This window comes from Microtus pennsylvanicus, chromosome 10 (genome assembly GCF_037038515.1).
Source record: "Microtus pennsylvanicus isolate mMicPen1 chromosome 10, mMicPen1.hap1, whole genome shotgun sequence".
Taxonomy (NCBI): domain Eukaryota; kingdom Metazoa; phylum Chordata; class Mammalia; order Rodentia; family Cricetidae; genus Microtus; species Microtus pennsylvanicus.
The window spans coordinates 87,748,747-87,767,555 of NC_134588.1; the positions used below are offsets into that span (position 1 = coordinate 87,748,747).

Here is an 18,809-nt window from a genome sequence, read left to right on the forward strand (position 1 = left end):
ATCACAGTGAGTGAGAGAATGACAGTTTGGATGCTGTCAGATACTCTCGAAGAACACCAGAAGGGCACTTGCCAACAGCAGTTTATACAGCAAATGCCTCTCAGGACTTCCTTAACCACACCCAGAGATGCTGCCCCAGGCCTTCGCGACTGAAGCCAGAAGTAAGATGCAGACGTTTAACGCCTGCCTGTTCAGATGGAGGAGCCACGATGAGCAAGAAATGATGCATGGTTGCCCAAAGCTAGTCACGGGTAAGCTTGCTAGCAGTAAAGAGCAAAAGTAGAACCCCTCTTTTGGAAAGATGACAGCCCAGAGTCCCCAAGGAGCAAGCAGGGGCCTCATGTGAAGACTGGATATTCTTTGTACTTACGCAGGCCAGCCCTCGAAAGTCGAGACGGTGAAGAGTGCCATCATGGCGGAAAGGACATTATCAAAATTGAAATCACTGTTCTGCCAGATCCTCTCACGGACCACAGGACTGTCGACATCCCCATCCTTATAAAGAATGAAAAGCCCCCTAGAGAAGAAAGGAGTTGGAGTGGCCTTAGCTTCACATATGACAGCATTGGGTCAGAACATTGTATGCAGCCTCAGCCAAACCACACACCCGAGCACAGCCCAGATGAAGTTTCTCCTTTGCTCCTCCACGTTTAGTCTGCTCTATACTTCAGGTAACTCGCCGGTAACAACTAGGGGAAAGTGCACTCTCTGGGGCAGGAGTGGCTGGAGATCCAGGGTGCCCCTGTTAGCAGTCAGACATGACCCAACAGTCAATGCTTCTCACATAAGAGAGTCTAGAAATACTGTACATGAACCAATACTTTGGCCACAAAGTATTGAGAAGCAAGCCAATGTATACGCTTATACACATTTTAGTTTCAACAAATCTCATCCCTCTCATACCATTGATATCCTCAATTTTCTTTCCAAAAGAATTCTGTAATCAACGTCACACACCACTTCTTACAGAACTGTGCTTGTGGGAGGAAGCCACAAGGTAAAGCCTACTGCTGTTACTTCACAGCGACAGGCAGCTGAGGGAGGGGCCCACAACAGGACCCCATGGCTGCGTTGATCAGCTTGGTGAGGGGGCGGTGTTCTGCATCCCTCAGTCCAGGCTAACAGCATCTCTTGAGCCATATGTTGTCATAGGAAAATTATATCTGATGCCCCATAGTCACATCAATTGTTCAAGGAAACCCGAGCCAATGCATACAGGGACACAGATTTTCTGTAGTCTCAAACTCTGGGCAGTGTATGCATGGACTGAGAATATTCTGTATTTACTGAACATCTTAGAGTATAAGGTGTGAACATTTCTTGCTGTTTCTCCATTGCTGGCCATTGTGAACAGAAATATGTCCAAAATATGGGCAACAGGAATAGGAGCAAAGACGTCTTCCAAGCCTTGTAGAACAGGGTAGCCCACTCCTGAACACTGGGAACCGAGCTGCAAGTCTGGCTTGGGAGAACACCATCCAAAGTCCAATCGGATAGCAGGGAAGACACTGGGGACCCCTGGTCACTGCTATTTCAGGATTTCTTCCCCCAGTTTATAAGATCTATACTGAACAGCTAGAGTCATCTACTCATTTTTTGGGGTGATAAAAATGTTTTAAACCTTAAGAGAGGTGCTGGCTCTCAAACGTGACTACACTGTAATTTCACGTCACTTGAATTGCGCCAGGACTTGGGAACAGAAACAAAGTAAAAGATCACCATCCTGGCAGGCATGAGCAGAGTGGGCAGGCCTCTCGTTCCCGGACCCAAACCCCTGAAGTGCTAACGTGAGTGACTCTATTTCTTCCTCCAGCTTCCCCAGCCTGCCCTCGGGATACCCACCTGCATTCTTCTGGGTTACTTTTGGCCTCGTCTGTGCAGCGGTAGAATTTCCCCTAAATACAAAGCAGACGGAGGGTCAACGGAGGGCTCTTCTTATAGAAACCAATCCCAGCCCCAGGTGAAGGGTCCCCCTACCTTGAACAACTGGACCCCAATGCATGCAAACATGAACTGGAGCAAGGTGGTGACAATCATGATGTTGCCGATGGTTCTGATGGCCACAAAGACACACTGGACAACGTGCTGGGGAGAGAGAACAAAGAGAGCATGGAAGGCTGCTACCCCTCCTTCCTGATTTAGTCATAAGTCAACGCCAGGCGGCTTCTACGCTTGGGTGCCTCCCGATATGAGTATCTAACTGTTCCAACCGTATACCTGGCTTTCCTGGCTGCCCACTGATGAGTATTGTCAATACAATGTGTGCTTTTATTTTTATTAAATTTAGTTATTATATGTATGTACATGCACGTGTGTATGTGGAAGACAACAGATATGAGCTGGTTCTCTCCTTGTTCAGTTCCAGGAACTGAACTCAGTTATCAGGCTTGGTGCCTTAACCCACTGAGCCAATGCCTGGTCCAAGCACACTTTTTTTGTGCCTTTTCTTGGGTTTCCTCCAAAGAAGTTGGTTTAACTGAAAGAAACACCACCTGCACGTAGGTACACAAGACGCCTATCCTCGAAAGACCTCACAGAGGCGTCAACCCTTTAGCCTACTGTATAACCCATAGGAGAATGATGTACAACTTAAAATAAACATGGAGAGATGCTATTGATAAAGGAGTAACAATTATTGTAATTGCAATGACCAATATCTCCCATTAATAAAATGAAAGTAATTTTGCTGTGTGGATGTATGTGGATCCATGTCCCCATGTGCATGCCTGTTCATGGAAGACAGTAGAAAAGGACAGTGCATGTCCTGCTGTATCAGCCACCACTTTATATTCTCGATACAGGGTCTTTCACGGAACTCAGAGCTACGACAGCCACCAGGAAGCCCCTTGCTGTCTCAGCCACTGCACATGCAGCACTGGGGTTACATGCATGGCTTTTTAATAGATCTGGGGATCTGAACTCAGGTCCTAGTGCTTGAGCAGCAAGTGCTCCTACCTGCTGAGCCAGATTTTGTTTTCACAATGACAGCACTAGGCAGAGGCAGCTTTTTTTGGTGGAAAGGCCCCACTTTGAGCCTCAGCTCATCATCTCCAGACTAGAACAGTTAGTAACTGCAGGCATCCCCAACCCACGCTAGCCTCACTCAAGAGAGGGGTCAATACCTTAAGTCCTTTTGCTCTGTTGATTGCTCTGAGGGGCCTCAAGACCCTCAGGACCCTGAGAATCTTCACAACGGAGATGGCGCTGGATCTGAGGGAGGACAGAGGTAAAGGTAAGAAAGTAAACGGCATGTCGCAGGGCAGGATGGGAGCCTGGACATCAGTGACATCATGTGGCCATCTCTTTAATGACATTACATAACCATGTGGAGTTGAGCTGGTCCCTCTTCAGGACTTCAGTCAGTTCTGCTCCTTTCTGCCACCAAGCAGGCCTCTTGCCTCCTGCTCCTGAGGGAGCTCAGGGGCCCCGACAGTGGCCCCACATCAGGCATACAGCTTGTCTTCACAGAGGCATTTAGGAACTGACCTCATTATTTTGATGTAAACACTAGTCTCCTGACATTTAGATTTCAGTGTTTAAGTTTGGGGACCTATGCTAGGGCATTAAATCTGGTAGGAGAGATGGGCAGCACCCCCTAAGCAGCGCAAATCCCGGGGTCGGGGGTAAACGGTGTTCTCCTCCAAGGAAGGGAAGGAGGGCATGACCTTAGGGGCAGCTGGGAAGGCCTCACAGTGAGGTTGCATCAGGTGGCAGGAAGAGCCTCATCAGTTGTATGGGAACAGGTTGTGGTGAGGCCCAGACAGCCTGTTAGCATGAGGGGAACAACAGGTAGTGGTGAGACACAGACAGCTTGAGAGTTGGCATGAGGGGAGCAAGTCGTGGTGAGGCCCAGACAGCCTGAGAGTTGGCATGAGGGGAGCAGGTCGTGGTGAGGCCCAGACAGCCTGAGAGTTAACATGAGGGCTTTGATCTGTTGCGGGCTGTTTGAGTTAATCAGTTGGGTGTGGCTGCAGCACCGGCTAGGGAGGAAGTGTGCAAGAGGAAAAGCTGGGAAGAGCAGGGACAGCTTGAGTGTTGGTGAGAACTGTGAAAGGATTAGATCGAAGGTTCAGCTGGGAAATGAATCCAGAACTTCTTCCCCAGGCAGCAGCTGCAGCGACAACAAGGATGACCATTCTAGGCCGGAATCCTTGGTTCTTGTTAGGGCCAAAGTGGGCCTCAGAATAGCAGTGCTGCTGACAATGTCCTCACTGGCAGCCTGGGCTCATCTCACGCTGTACGTTGACCGGCTAAGCAGAAGGAAACTTAAGTTAACTAAACTTAGGTTAACTTAGGAAACATAACCTAAACTTAGCATTCCTCAGAAGTTGGGTTTCTATTTGTCAAGAAAAGCCATTACTTCCTTTATCTGCCCCAATGGTCAACTACCTCGTGCAGAGGGCTCCTGGTTAACCCAAACAGCCTGCAGCAGACCAAGCCCCACCGGCTAATTCTCAGGCCGTTCTGGCCGACACCCCTTCTCCTGCCACTACCTATTCTCAGAAAACTGACAAGGCTGGCTCTTCCTTCCAGTCACTGTTCTCTGCCCCACCCCAGAGGCAGCCCAGCCATCGATGCTCAAATAAACCATCCTTCTTCCCACAGAGTGGTCTAGATCAGAGCTTTCACTGTGCCTTGCGCATAGTCCTCTCCAGTTCCCTTTAGCTATGGGACTTATTATGTGCATGTGTGCTCACACTGGGGTACTAGCAAGCAGGGCCAGAGCAGAGATTGCTCATAGGCCAGCAGGAGGCTTAAGTGAGGTCGCAGAAGCTGCAACCATGGTTGATGGCCCCAGGGACTACATAGGGTAAAAAGGCAGCGCTCAGCCCCACCAGAAACTCTTAGCTGCCCCCAAAGGTTATCTCAGCTATGTATCCTGCAAACACAGGAAGTGGAAGGGGTCCCAAGAGCTCGCCAAGGCCAAGTTCTTCTTGCACTGAAAGAAAACTGCCACCCAGAGAGGAGACCCCCGAGTTTCGGACCAGGCCTGAGGAGAACCCAGTTTGCTCTCTCCTAGTAGAGGTGTTTTTCATCTGCTGATGCAAGCCAGTTTCACAGAAACAATAAACTCAACCTAGCAGTAGGTACAAGACAAACGGACGCAGAAGGAGACAGAAGCAGGAAAGCAGGAATGTCCCCAGCGCTTTCTGACGCGGGGCAAGGTAAACCATCCTGGCTGGAGTCGTCAGACGGCATCCAGCTTGAATGAATTAGGTTCAAGTCCTTCTGAATACTTACTGAATCCCAAATGACACCAGAGACACTCCAACAACCAGCATGTCCAGCAGATTGAAGTAGTTCCTGCAGAAAGCCCCTTTATGTAAGAAAGCTCCGAAAGTGGTCATCTGTAAACAGAATCATGCACCATTTACTTCCTCCTCCTCCCCTCCAGGGTCCAAAACCACTAAACAAAAAAAAAAAAAAAAAAAAAAAAAAAACCTGGGCTCTTCACAAAATCTTGACAGGAGCACAACCCTGTTAATGACTGCCCACAAGGAAGACAAACACAACAGGACTGAGTGACTGTGAGACCTACTTCAAAGTAGGTTACAAAAGAATGGAAAGGGGTAGCCGTCCAGTGAGAGAATTCAAGTAAGAATACAGCTTCGGCACGTGCAAAGAGCCTGCCTAGGACAGACTGCATGTGGCTATGAGAATGCCAAGCTGAGCTTACCTATCCAGGGCTGGCCTAGCCTCTCTAAGGTCATGGAGCACATATTGTCTTCATTAAACCCCCTCAGCGGGAGCTGGAGGCAGCATCGGGCTCCTGGACTCCTGGGGTCCTTTCCCCCTTAACTTAGTTGTTCCAGTTTTAATGATTTTTCAGTCCCTCGTGTCTCCCAAGACAAGAGACTCGGTAATATCAGGTGTAGCAAGGAGGTGGCTGGATGATGCTACAACTAAGTGCCAGGTTCGTTTGCACATTAAGCAGTGAACAAACAGAGTGGGCGCTCTGGTGTGGTTTCTGCTGGCAACAGGAAGACCTCAAAGGGCAAGTTCTCCAGGTGGGAAGATACAGTGTTAACCAGGATTTTATCTGGCCCAAAGCCCATGACTGAGTGCTCATCTGACAACTCAGAAAGGCAGATGGTAAACAGAACCTCAGGTCGCCTGTGGAATAAGGCTTCTTCGTTCAGCGTAAGGGAGAGGCAGCAAAAGGCAAAAACAAGGACCTGGGGTGGGGTCCTGTGTTCTTTGCACCACAGACCTTACCGCAGGGCTATGAGCCTTGGCCACTGCTCCACCATGATGAAGGGAGGACTAAACCTGAAAATACTGGCTTACCTTCAGGTAAGAAAACTCCAAGTTCTCTAAGATTTGAAACAGAACTGAACATATTTGGGTGGGTGGTTCTGAACTCATCATCAGTGACACAGGGGATGCTCCCTGCCCACCTTAATAGAGGTTTCCTCAGCAGAAGATCTTGTGAGGAGCCCGCATCCCCAGGCCCAACATAAAGTACATTTTTTTTAAGGTGCACACACAGAAACTTCCAAATACTTTAAAGACAACTATGTTAAAAATGCTTCATTTCTCAGCTTCTTCCCATGAGGAGTTGGCTGTAACAATCGAATCAGAAAGCCCAACTCCTGGAGGCTCTTAGCTGTGCCTCCAGACCTCTGATCATCTAAAAAGGAACTTCCCCCTGGAGTGCTCACAGTCGGGACAGAGGACACACGATGATGTCACCTGTTAGGGCATGCATGGGCAGTACATTCAGATACACCGCTGGTTTGTGCAGATGTAAGCCCATCCCACTGCAACAGATACAGGACATCTCCACACAAGTAGACCCAACTTATCTTGCAAGACCTGTTGCAAGCAAATAGTGTGCTCCTATTTAAGAACACAGGGACCACACTGCAGTCCCAGGAGCAAGGAGAGGGTGGCTCCTGCCACAGCATGTGTGCGTTTCCTCTTACCTGATGTCAGGAAGGGGAAAGGGAAGCTCACACAGAGTCCTATGTCCACTGGTAGTGAACAAATTTCAGAGGACTTTTTTTTAAAGGAACAAAAATATAATTCCAACTAGAAATGAGAAGCCAAAGAAGCTCCTGCATGCACTCAAAGCTAAAAGAAAAACTGCAAAAACACATTGGTATGGTCACAGGAAAAATATCCTATAGTTAAAAAAAAAGTTGAGCTTCACCACAGAAGAGCAAAAAAAAGTTGAAAGCACTTCACGCATCTCTCCTGTGCCTTCCACAGGAGCGGGCCGCATCACACAGCTGCCTGGCCCGTTACCTTCAAAATGATCTCAAATGCAAAAGTACCAGTGAAGACATAGTCTGCATAGCCTAGCACCTGGAAGGGAAGCGAAGAATGCGACCGTTACTGCGGTGGCTGCATTAGCAGAGGGGGTCAAGGGAAATGCGTTACCTTTAACAGGATTTCAACCGTAAAGATGGCTGTGAAAGCATAGTCAAAGTAACCCAGAATCTGCAAGGCACAACACGTGGCAATCAGAACAAGGCACCCCGGTAAGCTGCGGCAGATCACTGCCCATGGGCAGAACCCCCCACTTGTGGCCAGAGACCCTTCTCCCAGGTAGGACCATCCTCAGGAGGGCTGAGACACACGAAGGGCCCACCTCACCCATGCAGGGCTCCTCTTTGTGACCACCAGGGAATGTTGGGGCCTCACTTCCTTTACCTGCTCAGGCCGACTGGCTTCTCCTATCCTGGCCCACAGGGGCCGGTTTCTCAAAGTCCTGTGTCCATAGCCTTCCCTCTGGGTGAACTACTAGTGTTCACAGCCCCTGGTAATTGAGAATCCTACACCTGTCTGTGAGCTGTGAATGTGGCTGAGAGAAAGAAGCTTCCATCTAGCTGTGCTCCAGATTAGTGGAGAAAGGCTGGTGCGGCTGAGGGTGCAGCCTAGTGCGAGATGCTCTTGCTACCCTAGAGTGAGGCCTGGGATCCGTTCCCTGCACCATAAAGGCTAATATTTTAAAAATTCAAAATATAAATAACAAGATACTAATGGCATAAAATCGAGTCAAAAAGTTTCATGTGTCCCTGTGGGCCCAGGACGATTTAGTTATCATGTGATTTGCCCACCCCACCCTCATACGCCAGAATGGTTGAGTTTGTGAGGTAGGGTTTGTATTCAGTGCCTTCCTCCTGCCACATTCCATACCCAACGCTGTTTTCTCCCAAGACTGGTCCTTGCCTTTCTGGGCCCATAGAAAGAATAGACTGACCTTGAGTTTCAATGTTTGGTATAGGCTACTCTACCAGCATCCCTGAATCCCACCTAGTATCTGTGAGTCTTCTGAGCTCCTGATCCTTCAGGGTTCAGAGGCAGGTCAAGTGAAGTCTGACTGCTCCAACAGAGTTACTCGGTGTGCTGCGGACACTATGACTCTCAAATAGAAAGATGACAGCCAAGGCTGCCAGTACACAAGACTGTACTGTGTGCTGATCTCATGGAAATGGCTTTATTGCATGTCTGTCTATCTGTCTATATCCATCCTCCATCCATCCATCCATCCATCCATCCATCCATCCATCCATCCATCCATCCATCCACCCACCCGTGGAGGTGAGAGGACAACTTTTAGCTATCACTTTTCTCCTCTGACTGTGAGTCCCAGGGACTTGGCTCAGGTGGTCAGGCATGGTGGCCAGTGCCTTCACCTGCTGCTCTATCTTGCCAGTCCATCTACAGCTTTAAGAACTGAAGATATCAGTGTTGGGAGGACTGGAGAGACCAGTTAGGTTTACTCTTCTCATTATGTCTCCTCTGTTGAAGCCACCACTGCAGCACACACTGCCTCTTCCCATTTTCTACGGAAGTCGGAGAGTCCATTTCTGGGCTCCGAGACATCGCTAGAGGACTTCTGTGTCAAGCTGATTATCAGGTCCCAACCACCTTTTCCTCATTCCCTCCTCTGTTACTGAAAGGACCTGGCCGTCACACTTCTGTGACACTCAGGGCGAATCTAAGGTCTTAGGCTGAAGGACTTTCTTCACACAGCCTCTCTTTCCCTTGCCACTAAAAACTAAGCTACTGTTCAAATGAAACACTGCAGTGATGTAACAGCAGTGTGCGTGTGTGTACACACACACACACACACACACACACACACACACTCACACACACCTGTCTAAGAAGATAGGAAAACAAGTCATTGATGCATGGGGAAAAGACTATGATAAGAAGAAACATAAATCATTCCTCGTGGACCCTGAGCCTGGACTGGCTCCTGACCTGTGATAACATGATTTGTCTCTAAACACATTTTCTGCCTCATGCTTCATTTTCCTGATGGAACTCCACAACAGAGGGGTGCTCTGTCCAATGGAATGCGCAATGAAGCTAGCCTTCAGAATCTCTAAATCAAAGCCGTGTCTGTCAGGGTGGACTGAGGCGGACTCGGTGCCTTCGTCTTGATACGGACTCCTCCTGAGCCTCAGGGGAAAGTCCTAGTCATTGTCTCCTGACAGGAACTTGAAACCGGGAGCTACAGTATGAGGGTGTGATTATCAAGGCAAAGCCGGGGGCACTGATGGGTCAGTGTGTCTTAATCCCAAAATCTCTCTTGAGCTGATGTGCAGAGGAGACAGGCAGCTGTGACAGCCTTGAGCTCCCGCTGCCTCTCCTGGGCAGCGCCTTGGCGGTTACTAGACAGGCTCATAGTTATCTGAATATGTCTCTGGAGTTTCTTCAGGACTGAGTTATATAAACCACTAAGAAAGAGAGCCTGAAGCAAACACTAATTTAGAAACAGGTATGCTCTAACGTGGATGTACCATGGCCCCATCTGTAAGCTACAACACTGGGTAAAGAATTGAAAATTTAACCCTCACCTGTTGCCCCTTTCAACGTGCCCCCATCTTCTCCTGACCCATGCTTCTCACCAGCAGAGTAGCTGAGCAACCTCATGTAATTTCCACGAGAGAAGGAATTCTTTTCACTAGCCTAAGGGCAGAGGTCTCTGACCTATGGCATGCTGGGACTCAAGTTCACCTTCTCCCCTTAGACCTAAACCTCTAAGGAGTCATCACCATGCCTCTGATGGGGAAAGAGAAACTCCAGTGTAAGGAAAAAGGAGCAAAGAGGTCCCTGAAGACACTGGCAGTACGGCAGAGGCTTCTAAATAAATCAGCATCTCCGCCAGCTTTGTCCTGAGAAAGCAAGCCCTCGGCACACCTACTGAGAAGCCCTAGCCCCAGACTCCCATGCTTGGGCCCCATCCTGGATGGCCCCTGACATAACCAGGCTGGAGCTGACCCCCAGGGCAGTCCCACCCACATCTCCCCTCTCAGAGGCTTACAGTGTTCCGGAATGAGTGGCTGCGGATGGGATCCTCGGCTGCAAGGGCGGCACTGCTCAGCATGATGAAGACCAGGATAAGGTTGGTGAAGATGTGGTGGTTAATGAGCTTGTGGCAGCCCACACGGATCCTGTCGAGAAAGGCACCACATCAATGTAGGCCTGAGCCTGCAGGGCTCCTCCAGGCTGCAGGGCTTCTTAGAGGAGAACCAGGAGGGGGCTGGCCCACCATTAGTCCCACAAAGCCTATAGCTAGCCTGTGGTGTGAACAATTTGGGGCTGGGAGTTCCACAGAGACCATTTCATCAAATCCTTACACATGGGGTTACTGTCCTCCAAAAGATGAAAGGCGGGCCTGGGGACAGAGGGGTGGCTCGGTGGTTAAAAGCACTGGCTGCTCTTCCAGAGGACCTGGGTTCAGTTACCAGCATCTGCATGGGGACTCACAACCTCTGTAACTCCAGTCCCAAAATGCCCTCTTCTGGCCTCTGTGGGCACTGCATACATATGGCACAAAGACATAATGCAAGCAAAACAATCATACACATAAAAATATGAGAAAACTGAGGTTTATAGATATGAAGGATATGTTAATGTAATGAAGCTAGTAAGGACCAAGGTAGATTTCAAATCCAGGCATTTCTACCACCAATTTTTTTTCTACCACAGCATAAAGCCTGACTTATGAAAGAAGACTGGGCCAAATTAAGTTCCTTGAGTAAACTACACAACAAACTACAACCCAACTTAGTTAGTTGCAAACTAACTGGAGGCCTAGCATAGGAAGACATTCCTGCAACAGACGCTGAGTCTCGGGTCAATCATGGGCCGCCAAATGATCAGCCCATGCTCAAGTATGGCCCAGGCAGTGCTGTGGCCAGACAAGGGGTCGCTCCCTCACTTTGGAGTCTGTCCATGATGACATCTCCACACTGCAGGACACAGTTTATGGGATGGCTTCTGTCTGACGGTTGCTCTACTAAACTGTCGAATTAACTGGCCCCAAGTTTTTATTTTAACACAAAGAATAGAACACATTCCCTTCTTTATCCACAAAGGAATTGTCTTGCAAATATGACCTGCAACAAGAGAGAGTTGAAGTCTCTTGCTGTCTGAAAATTTTGTCATAAATGTCCTATTTTTAGAATACTTTATTACTTCTGCCTATTCTCACTCTCTTCTCACCTCCCTCTCCCCTCTTCATGTGTGTGTGTGCGTGTGTGTGTGTGGTGGGGAGGCACAGATCCCATAGTATGCATGCGAAGTTCAAAAGATAATTTTTGGGAGTCAGTTCTCTCCTTTCATATGGATATGAACGGATCAAACTCAGGTCCTCAGAATTAGCAGCAAGCACCTTTACCCACTGAGCCCTCTCACTGGCCCATCAATGTCCTATTTATAATTCAGTACTGATCCACAGGTACTCCTTACATGGTGAAGCAGAAGTGCTGTATTGTCTGCTCACACACAAGGCTCTCTTTGCACTCTGTGATGGATTCCTCACTGAATCCTGCAACCCCGAGAAGCAAGCAGGGCAGCTGGGTCTCTCAACCCAGAACCAGGTCTTTCATGATGGCTCGTGGAGAGCATCAGAACTTCTCCTGTTCCCCTGCGGTGCCATGGGGCCGGGTCAAAACATCCTATTCTCAATATTCAGATCTGAAGAGTTACTTTTTCCCTTGGGAAAAATAACTTAATTTCCAAACTGAGTCACTTTTATATGATGGTGACCCCTCATTTCAAGCTCCCCCATCTTGGCTTACTTGGCATTGTGCACTTCCTGGAAGGTTTGCACACTGTAGTAGCTGGGCCTGGAGAAGACGTTCTAAGACAATGAGGACAAGGGTACTTTTGTCTTCTGGGAAAATGAACCCGTTCCTTACACACACACACACACACACACACACGCACGCACGCACTACAGGCACCACCAACAGCACCACTGTTGATTTCTTTTTAAAGGATGCTCAGTGAGGAGCTGTATAGAGATCATCAGGGTGGGCCAGATAACTGCGCAGGCAAAGACTTTGCATGCAAGTCTGACAGCCTGAGTTTAACCCCAGAACCAACACAAAGCGGAGAGAAAACCACACCTGTAAAGCTGTCCTCCAACTCTACACATGGTGGCACATGTGCCCTCCTCCATTCACACACAACAGCAACAAATTAATTTTGTAAAGATCATGAAACTGTCAATGTTTTAAGGACTTGAGCCTGCCTTGCTTCCCACCCGAGTCTCAGCAGGGCCTGTGAATCACACAGTGTTCCTTCCTGACAGCCAAGAACTTCGGCAATTCTTCTAGAAACCTTCCAGGAGCTACCTATTCCCCTGGCAGCCCACTTAACCCCAGACGATTTAAACCTAGAAACCCGCTAGTAAACAAGACTTCTTCCTCCCCCAGTCTATGAGTCAGCCCCATGTCCCAGGGGAGCACCTATCATTTTAATATGAGAAATGCTATTTTAAGCATTTTCATAGTGCTGAGTCAAACGTGTACACCCTATAAAGCACTGTGAGCAATACCATAAAACTCATCGGGGGGGGGGGGTATCACCTAGAAGGATCTGAACATGAAGATGCTGTGCAGAACCTGCAGACCAAATTCTTATTCTACAAAGCATATTAAGACAAGATTCAGCCAGGTGGCAGTGACGCACTCTTTTAATCCCGCACTCGGGAGGCAGAGGCAGGTGGATCTCTGTGAGTTTGAGGCCAGCCTGGTCTACAAGAGCTAGTTCCAGGCCAGGCTCCAAATCTACAGAGAAACCCTGTCTCAGAAAAAAAAAAGACAAGATCTACTAGTTAAGAAAGGGTGCCAGAGGTGGCCAGTGTACACATCAGGAGAGCTATGGACCCCATCATAACACCTTACAGAGCTAGACATTGCCCTATGGCTCTTCCCGTGCAGGGAGGTGGGGGTAGGGATTCTAGAGCAGGCTCCTTCCATGACTCTGTCACACCCCCACGGGAACAGGATACTTCCTCAGGTTAAATGAATGTCTAAGGCAAGGAAGAGAGGAGGGGTTGAGGGGAACTTGTGGGGTTCAGGAACACTCAGGATCAGAGGGGGGCGGTGAACCACTTTTCTTTACTCCACCCTCACTACCCTCAAGAGTCACTGTAGAGAGGGGGCAGCGATGGAATTAGGAAGAAAGTATTTACGGGTTGGTCTTGCTAAGAATGAAGAAAGCGCTTCCTTCGGGGATGGGTGCAATCTTCTCCTTCATGTTCAACTCTGAGATTCTGCGAGGACGAGGACCAGCAGGAACCTCAGGCTCATCCTCCTCTTCCTCCTCTTCCTCTTCACCTACTTTAAATGGAATGGTTTTTATAGGTGTGAAAGATTACATATGGGTCTGAACTATTGTTTTCAACGTCACTTTAAAACGTGGCTTACACACTGACAATATCTACTGCTTCCAGCAACGGAAACCTCCCCTTTCCTTCAGAGTACAGGCTGCACGCACATGGGTGGAACACCCATCCACATCTGGTGCACTGAGCTATGAAACGTGTGAAGGAGACATCCTCCAGGGCACAGTATGGCCACAGACACTGGTGAGAGTGTCCCTGCCATCCTCCCAACATCTGTCTGGTTCCCCACCACCCCCTTGCTCAGTTTTAGCTGGAAGGTCTGTGAATTTCCGGTCACAGGCATTGCTCGTCCTCAGGCTTTGACTCCCAACAACCATTTCTCCAGCAAGAGCTGTGCCTATCTGTCCCTCTTCTTCCTCTTCCGCAACCCAGGATTTAGGTCCATCTGTGCTGCCTGTGACTTTGGGGAAAAACAGAGCTAATCTGCTCTCTAAGACAATGGGGCCATGGCCTTGGTGGCCTCAGCAGCCCAGTGTGAGGAATCCTCGTCCCCTATCTTCAAACCTTTGGGCCTCTCTGCCCCACATACCTGGCACATCACAGGGTGGGTAAGGGTCCTTATCTTCAGTCTCCTCCTGATAATCATCAATTGTAACCTAGGACGGGAGAGGGAATGCTGACTTAATGTGCTTCAAAGGGCCAAAGTCAGAGGGCCGGTCTACCATTCGGCAATATGAGGGTTTGTGTGTATGTGTGCTCACATGCACGCATACGTGTGCAGAGATAGCAGTTGGAGATTCTGCTTCAGTCAAAAGGCCCAAGAGCAGGAAAGAGGCCACTGCTTGGGTCCCAGATAGTGGGCAGTGTCTAACTCTCCTTTTGCTATGCCAGTGCAGGCACATACACCATGTGAGAACCATATCTAGATTCCTGTCTCTCGGCTAGACTGTGATATATGGAGGTAGTCTAGTGTTTGATATGCAACTCTCCACTCAGGATTTATCAATTTGATGAACAAATACATCACAGAAATGTCCAGAGCTCTCATCAGTGTGATGAAGCTGAGAGTGCAGCCTTGAAGCCTCTCAGCACACCTGGACTCCAAGGTCATGTCTGGGAACAGTTGTCTACTAAAACCCTGACTGAACCACCCACTAAGGAGACACTAACAGAATCACAACCATGGGTTACATCTGACCATGTAGTTGCAATTCAAAACAAAACAAGTCGCCCAACTGCTCGAATGTCCACATCCCATGGTATAATGTTGACAAATCAGCTCCTTCTCTAACTCAATCAGAAACCTCAGTTCCTATACTGTAGGCTGTATTTTCCACAGCGGAATGTCCCACTCAAGGATGCTTCCACGGTGTGAGTGGTACAGAATCACTCTGAAACACAGAGAAGTTATTTTGGAAACCATACCTTGTTGTCGCTGTTGGCTATCTGGTTCACTTCAGGTTTGTTGTTCTTTTTGTTTTCGAGGCTTTCTTTTCTACAGAGAAAAGGACACAAGAAACCGAATAACCACACTGCTGTGTACTGAAGGGGTAGCCAGGATCCTGAATCAAGAGTACCGGAAGAGGGACCAGAACTCAACTGGAAACACTGATGACAAGACGGTAGGGCAACACACACCCGGGGCTTCCTGTTCATCGAATGCAACGGAGCCATCCCACAGCTCATCTTATTAAAATCCTCGGCCGAGAGCTAATCAGCACTGGACGTAACATTTAATTCACGACGCCAAACCTCACTGCAGGGATTCTTTAAGTGTAGAGATGCGTGACTTCTGTTCTTCACTCTGAGGATAAGAGTCACGCGCCTGGCTTCTACCCAGGAGTCCCTTCTCTTCACCTGGTACCACGTGGTCACCCATAATCGCCTCAGCTCTTGGGAAGCATGGCTGAGTCCCTAGCACCCCTTGCAGCATGGCTGGGCGCTCCTAGCACCTCTGGGAAACGCCTCAGTGCAAACAGGATTACCTGGCAATTTTTTTCCTTTCTTTTTCTTCAGCCTCTTCTTTCTGAGCAGTGTTCAAACTTTCAGCGTCAGCCAAGTTGTCTACAGCAATGGCCAAGAACACGTTCAGCAGGATATCTGATTTGAAAATCTTAAGGGACAACGTGTTTTTTACTGCAGCAGTTGATAATGGCAATGTCACACCCCTCTGCTTGTGACGGCTGGGAGTGGGTGACTGACCCTAGAGTGATACTCAGTACAACTGGAGAACCTGGTGAAATCCCACCTTTAAAAACAAGGGAAAAGCACAGATACCTATTCTCCTGGATATCCACAGAGACCCCCTGAAACACACATTTTACTGTCTCCTTGCTTATATACTGCTGTACCTTCATGGAGCGCCGTGTGATTTCTTCTCTTTGAAAGCACATGTTATAACACACACATTCAAGGGATTCCTTCACAAACCAGAGGCCTTCCCCTCTAACATGAGCCTGTGGTCAGTTCCTTCACTCTTCAGTCTGCGGATACCCGTTGTGGATGGTAAGCTAGATCTCCTGCCAGGGGTGGCTAGGCTGGGTTCTGAAGGCCCCACTGCAACTAGACTCGGGGTTGAACGTAATTTTGCAAATGGTAATGTATCAGGCAAATAAGCTTTTAAGTTTTGAAATTATAAAACTGATATTGTGTTTTGTAGAGCTTTTAGAAAAACAAAAGTTTTTCTAATGAGAACCTGGAGTCAGAAGATGTGGTTACATCCTTATTCACTAGTATTTATGAACTGAGGAGCCTAGGGAGTTGAGGGTCATCTGCGAGAAGGTCTTGTGCTGGGTGGCTGCTTCCTTAAGCCTGATGTTCAGCCTACAGCAGGGCTGGGGTACAGGAAGACAGGAGCAGTAGACTGTGGCCCCGTGTGTCCTGTGTATTAGAAACTTCCAGGCGGGCTGCTGAACATATCTATCAGTGAAAGCTAACAAGGGCCTAGTGGTAAGATTGCTATGATGGATGCCATGCTGAAGTCTTTCAAGAGGACGGAAACATGCTGAAACTTGGGGAAAGCACCTGCCCTGGGCTGGAGATAGCATGGGAAACACAGAAGCTCCTCAGACAGGCTTTGCAATGGTGGCTTAGACAGGGTCAGCCCTGGCAAGAGCCGTATCAAGCACGTCTCTAAATGGATCTCATGAAGAGATAATCCCATTCCTGGCCTTGAAATGATACTAAACTTGCAGGAAGCGGAGTGCAAATCTGGATCATTGTATCACCTGCATCCGGAGGCATGGCTCCAACTTCCTAAACAGCGGTGTGCTGTGGATTCATTCAGAAAGACAGACAGAGCACCTCAGGCAGGCCAGCCCTGCTGGGCACTGGGGATGGGAGGAAACATGATATAGCAGAGCATCTGGTCCAGTTGGAGACAGACAACATAAGAGGCTCTTTAAGGACCGAGTATGGTGATATACACTCCAAAGAGCTTCAACATGGAACCAGAGAGCAGTGGCGGGAGACTCCGGAGAGGCTATCATCAGTCTGGAGGAAACCCATTCTTTAAACAATGTCCTCACAGGCCTCTGTGCGACTCCTGACCCCTGAAGCTGTCCTCTGGTTGGGAGGAAGAGGACTGCCCACTGAAGCTCAGTGGACAGTGAACTCTGCACACCAACAACAGGCATGGACAAAGTCTGAGGTGAATTCAGAGGAGCTCCCTGGAGGATAGGACACTAGAACTGAGCCCAGGGGACTCAGAGATGTGGTGGGCATGCAGAGAAAAGCACTGCCCCTAAGGACAGCAGGGCAGGTGGCACTAGGGTCTCCACCCTGAAGAAAGTCCAGTGGATAGCTAGAGAACACGGAGATGGATGGACTCCAGGGATCTGGACCACTAAGGACTCATTCATAGTAGGAATTTTTAAATCAGAAGGGTGGAGAACATGGGCGCTTGTGTCTGTACACATGCTTATTCCATGGGGTCCTCGTGTCTGTACACATGCTTATTCCATGGGTCCTCGTGTCTGTACACATGCTTATTCCATGGGTGCTCGTGTCTGTACACATGCTTATTACATGGGGTGCTCATGTCTGTACACATGCTTATTCCATGGGTGCTCGTGTCTGTACACATGCTTATTCCATGGGTGCTCGTGTCTGTACACATGCTTATTCCATGGGTCCTCGTGTCTGTACACATGCTTATTCCATGGGTGCTCGTGTCTGTACACATGCTTATTCCATGGGGTGCTCGTGTCTGTACACATGCTTATTCCATGGGTGCTCGTGTCTGTACACATGCTTATTACTTGGGTACTCGTGTCTGTACACATGCTTATTACATGGGTACTCGTGTCTGTACACATGCTTATTACATGCGTGCTCGTGTCTGTACACATGCTTATTCCATGGGTGCTCGTGTCTGTACACATGCTTATTACATGGGTGCTCGTGTCTGTACACATGCTTATTACATGGGTGCTCGTGTCTGTACACATGGGGTGCTCGTGTCTGTACACATGCTTATTCCATGGGTCCTCGTGTCTGTACACATGCTTATTCCATGGGTGCTCGTGTCTGTACACATGGGGTACTCGTGTCTGTACACATGCTTATTCCATGGGTGCTCGTGTCTGTACACATGCTTATTCCATGGGGTGCTCATGTCTGTACACATGCTTATTCCATGGGGTGCTCGTGTCTGTACACATGCTTATTTGCCACAGGTAGGAAGGTTCTTCATATGGTAGGGCCTGTGCTAGGCATGGAAAAGCTAGAGAGAAGATAGACACAACAACCAAACTTTACAAGGCCCTGAAGGGGCTGCTGAGGTCTAGGATCCATCTCAGAAGGGAAGAGGAATCAACAAGCCAGAGAATGGTCGCATGCCATGATACAGAAGACAAGTGAGCAAAGCAAGACCGCAACAATCCAGCCAGGCAGTGGTGGCACGCGCCTTTAATCCCAGCACTCGGGAGGCAGAGGCAGGCGGATCTCTGTGAGTTCAATGCCAGTCTGGTCTAGAAGAACTAGTTCTAGGACAGGCTCCAAAGCTACAGAAAAACACTGTCTCGAAAAACCAAAAAAACAAAACAAAACAAAACAACAACAAAAAAAGACTGCAACAATCCACCAGGGGCTCTCACTGGGTGACATGGATGCAGCCGTGACCCATAAACCATCAGGCTTCCCTCCTTGTCCTGTGTGGAGACATGACACGAAACCCTTTATCTACCAGCACCTGTATTGGCCCCTGTTCCTG

General features: G+C 48.7%; 1 protein-coding gene across 17 annotated transcripts in view; it reads right to left on the reverse strand.

The window, feature by feature from the left end:
- Cacna1d (calcium voltage-gated channel subunit alpha1 D) overlaps positions 1–18,809 on the reverse strand; it is a 302,791-nt gene that overhangs the window by 55,452 nt on the left and 228,530 nt on the right. For 16 of the 17 annotated variants that reach the window (XM_075988926.1, XM_075988927.1, XM_075988923.1 and 13 more), the window contains 11 exons: positions 15,583–15,697; positions 15,023–15,092; positions 14,187–14,253; positions 13,445–13,592; positions 10,283–10,412; positions 7,384–7,443; positions 5,242–5,348; positions 3,123–3,210; positions 1,978–2,085; positions 1,843–1,895; positions 371–517 (listed from right to left, as the gene is read on the reverse strand). In XM_075988926.1, coding sequence (XP_075845041.1) covers positions 371–517; positions 1,843–1,895; positions 1,978–2,085; positions 3,123–3,210; positions 5,242–5,348; positions 7,384–7,443; positions 10,283–10,412; positions 13,445–13,592; positions 14,187–14,253; positions 15,023–15,092; positions 15,583–15,697 — 1,093 coding nt within the window. The remainder of the gene's footprint in view (positions 1–370; positions 518–1,842; positions 1,896–1,977; positions 2,086–3,122; positions 3,211–5,241; positions 5,349–7,383; positions 7,444–10,282; positions 10,413–13,444; positions 13,593–14,186; positions 14,254–15,022; positions 15,093–15,582; positions 15,698–18,809) is intronic. The other variant, XM_075988913.1, reaches the window with a different exon arrangement.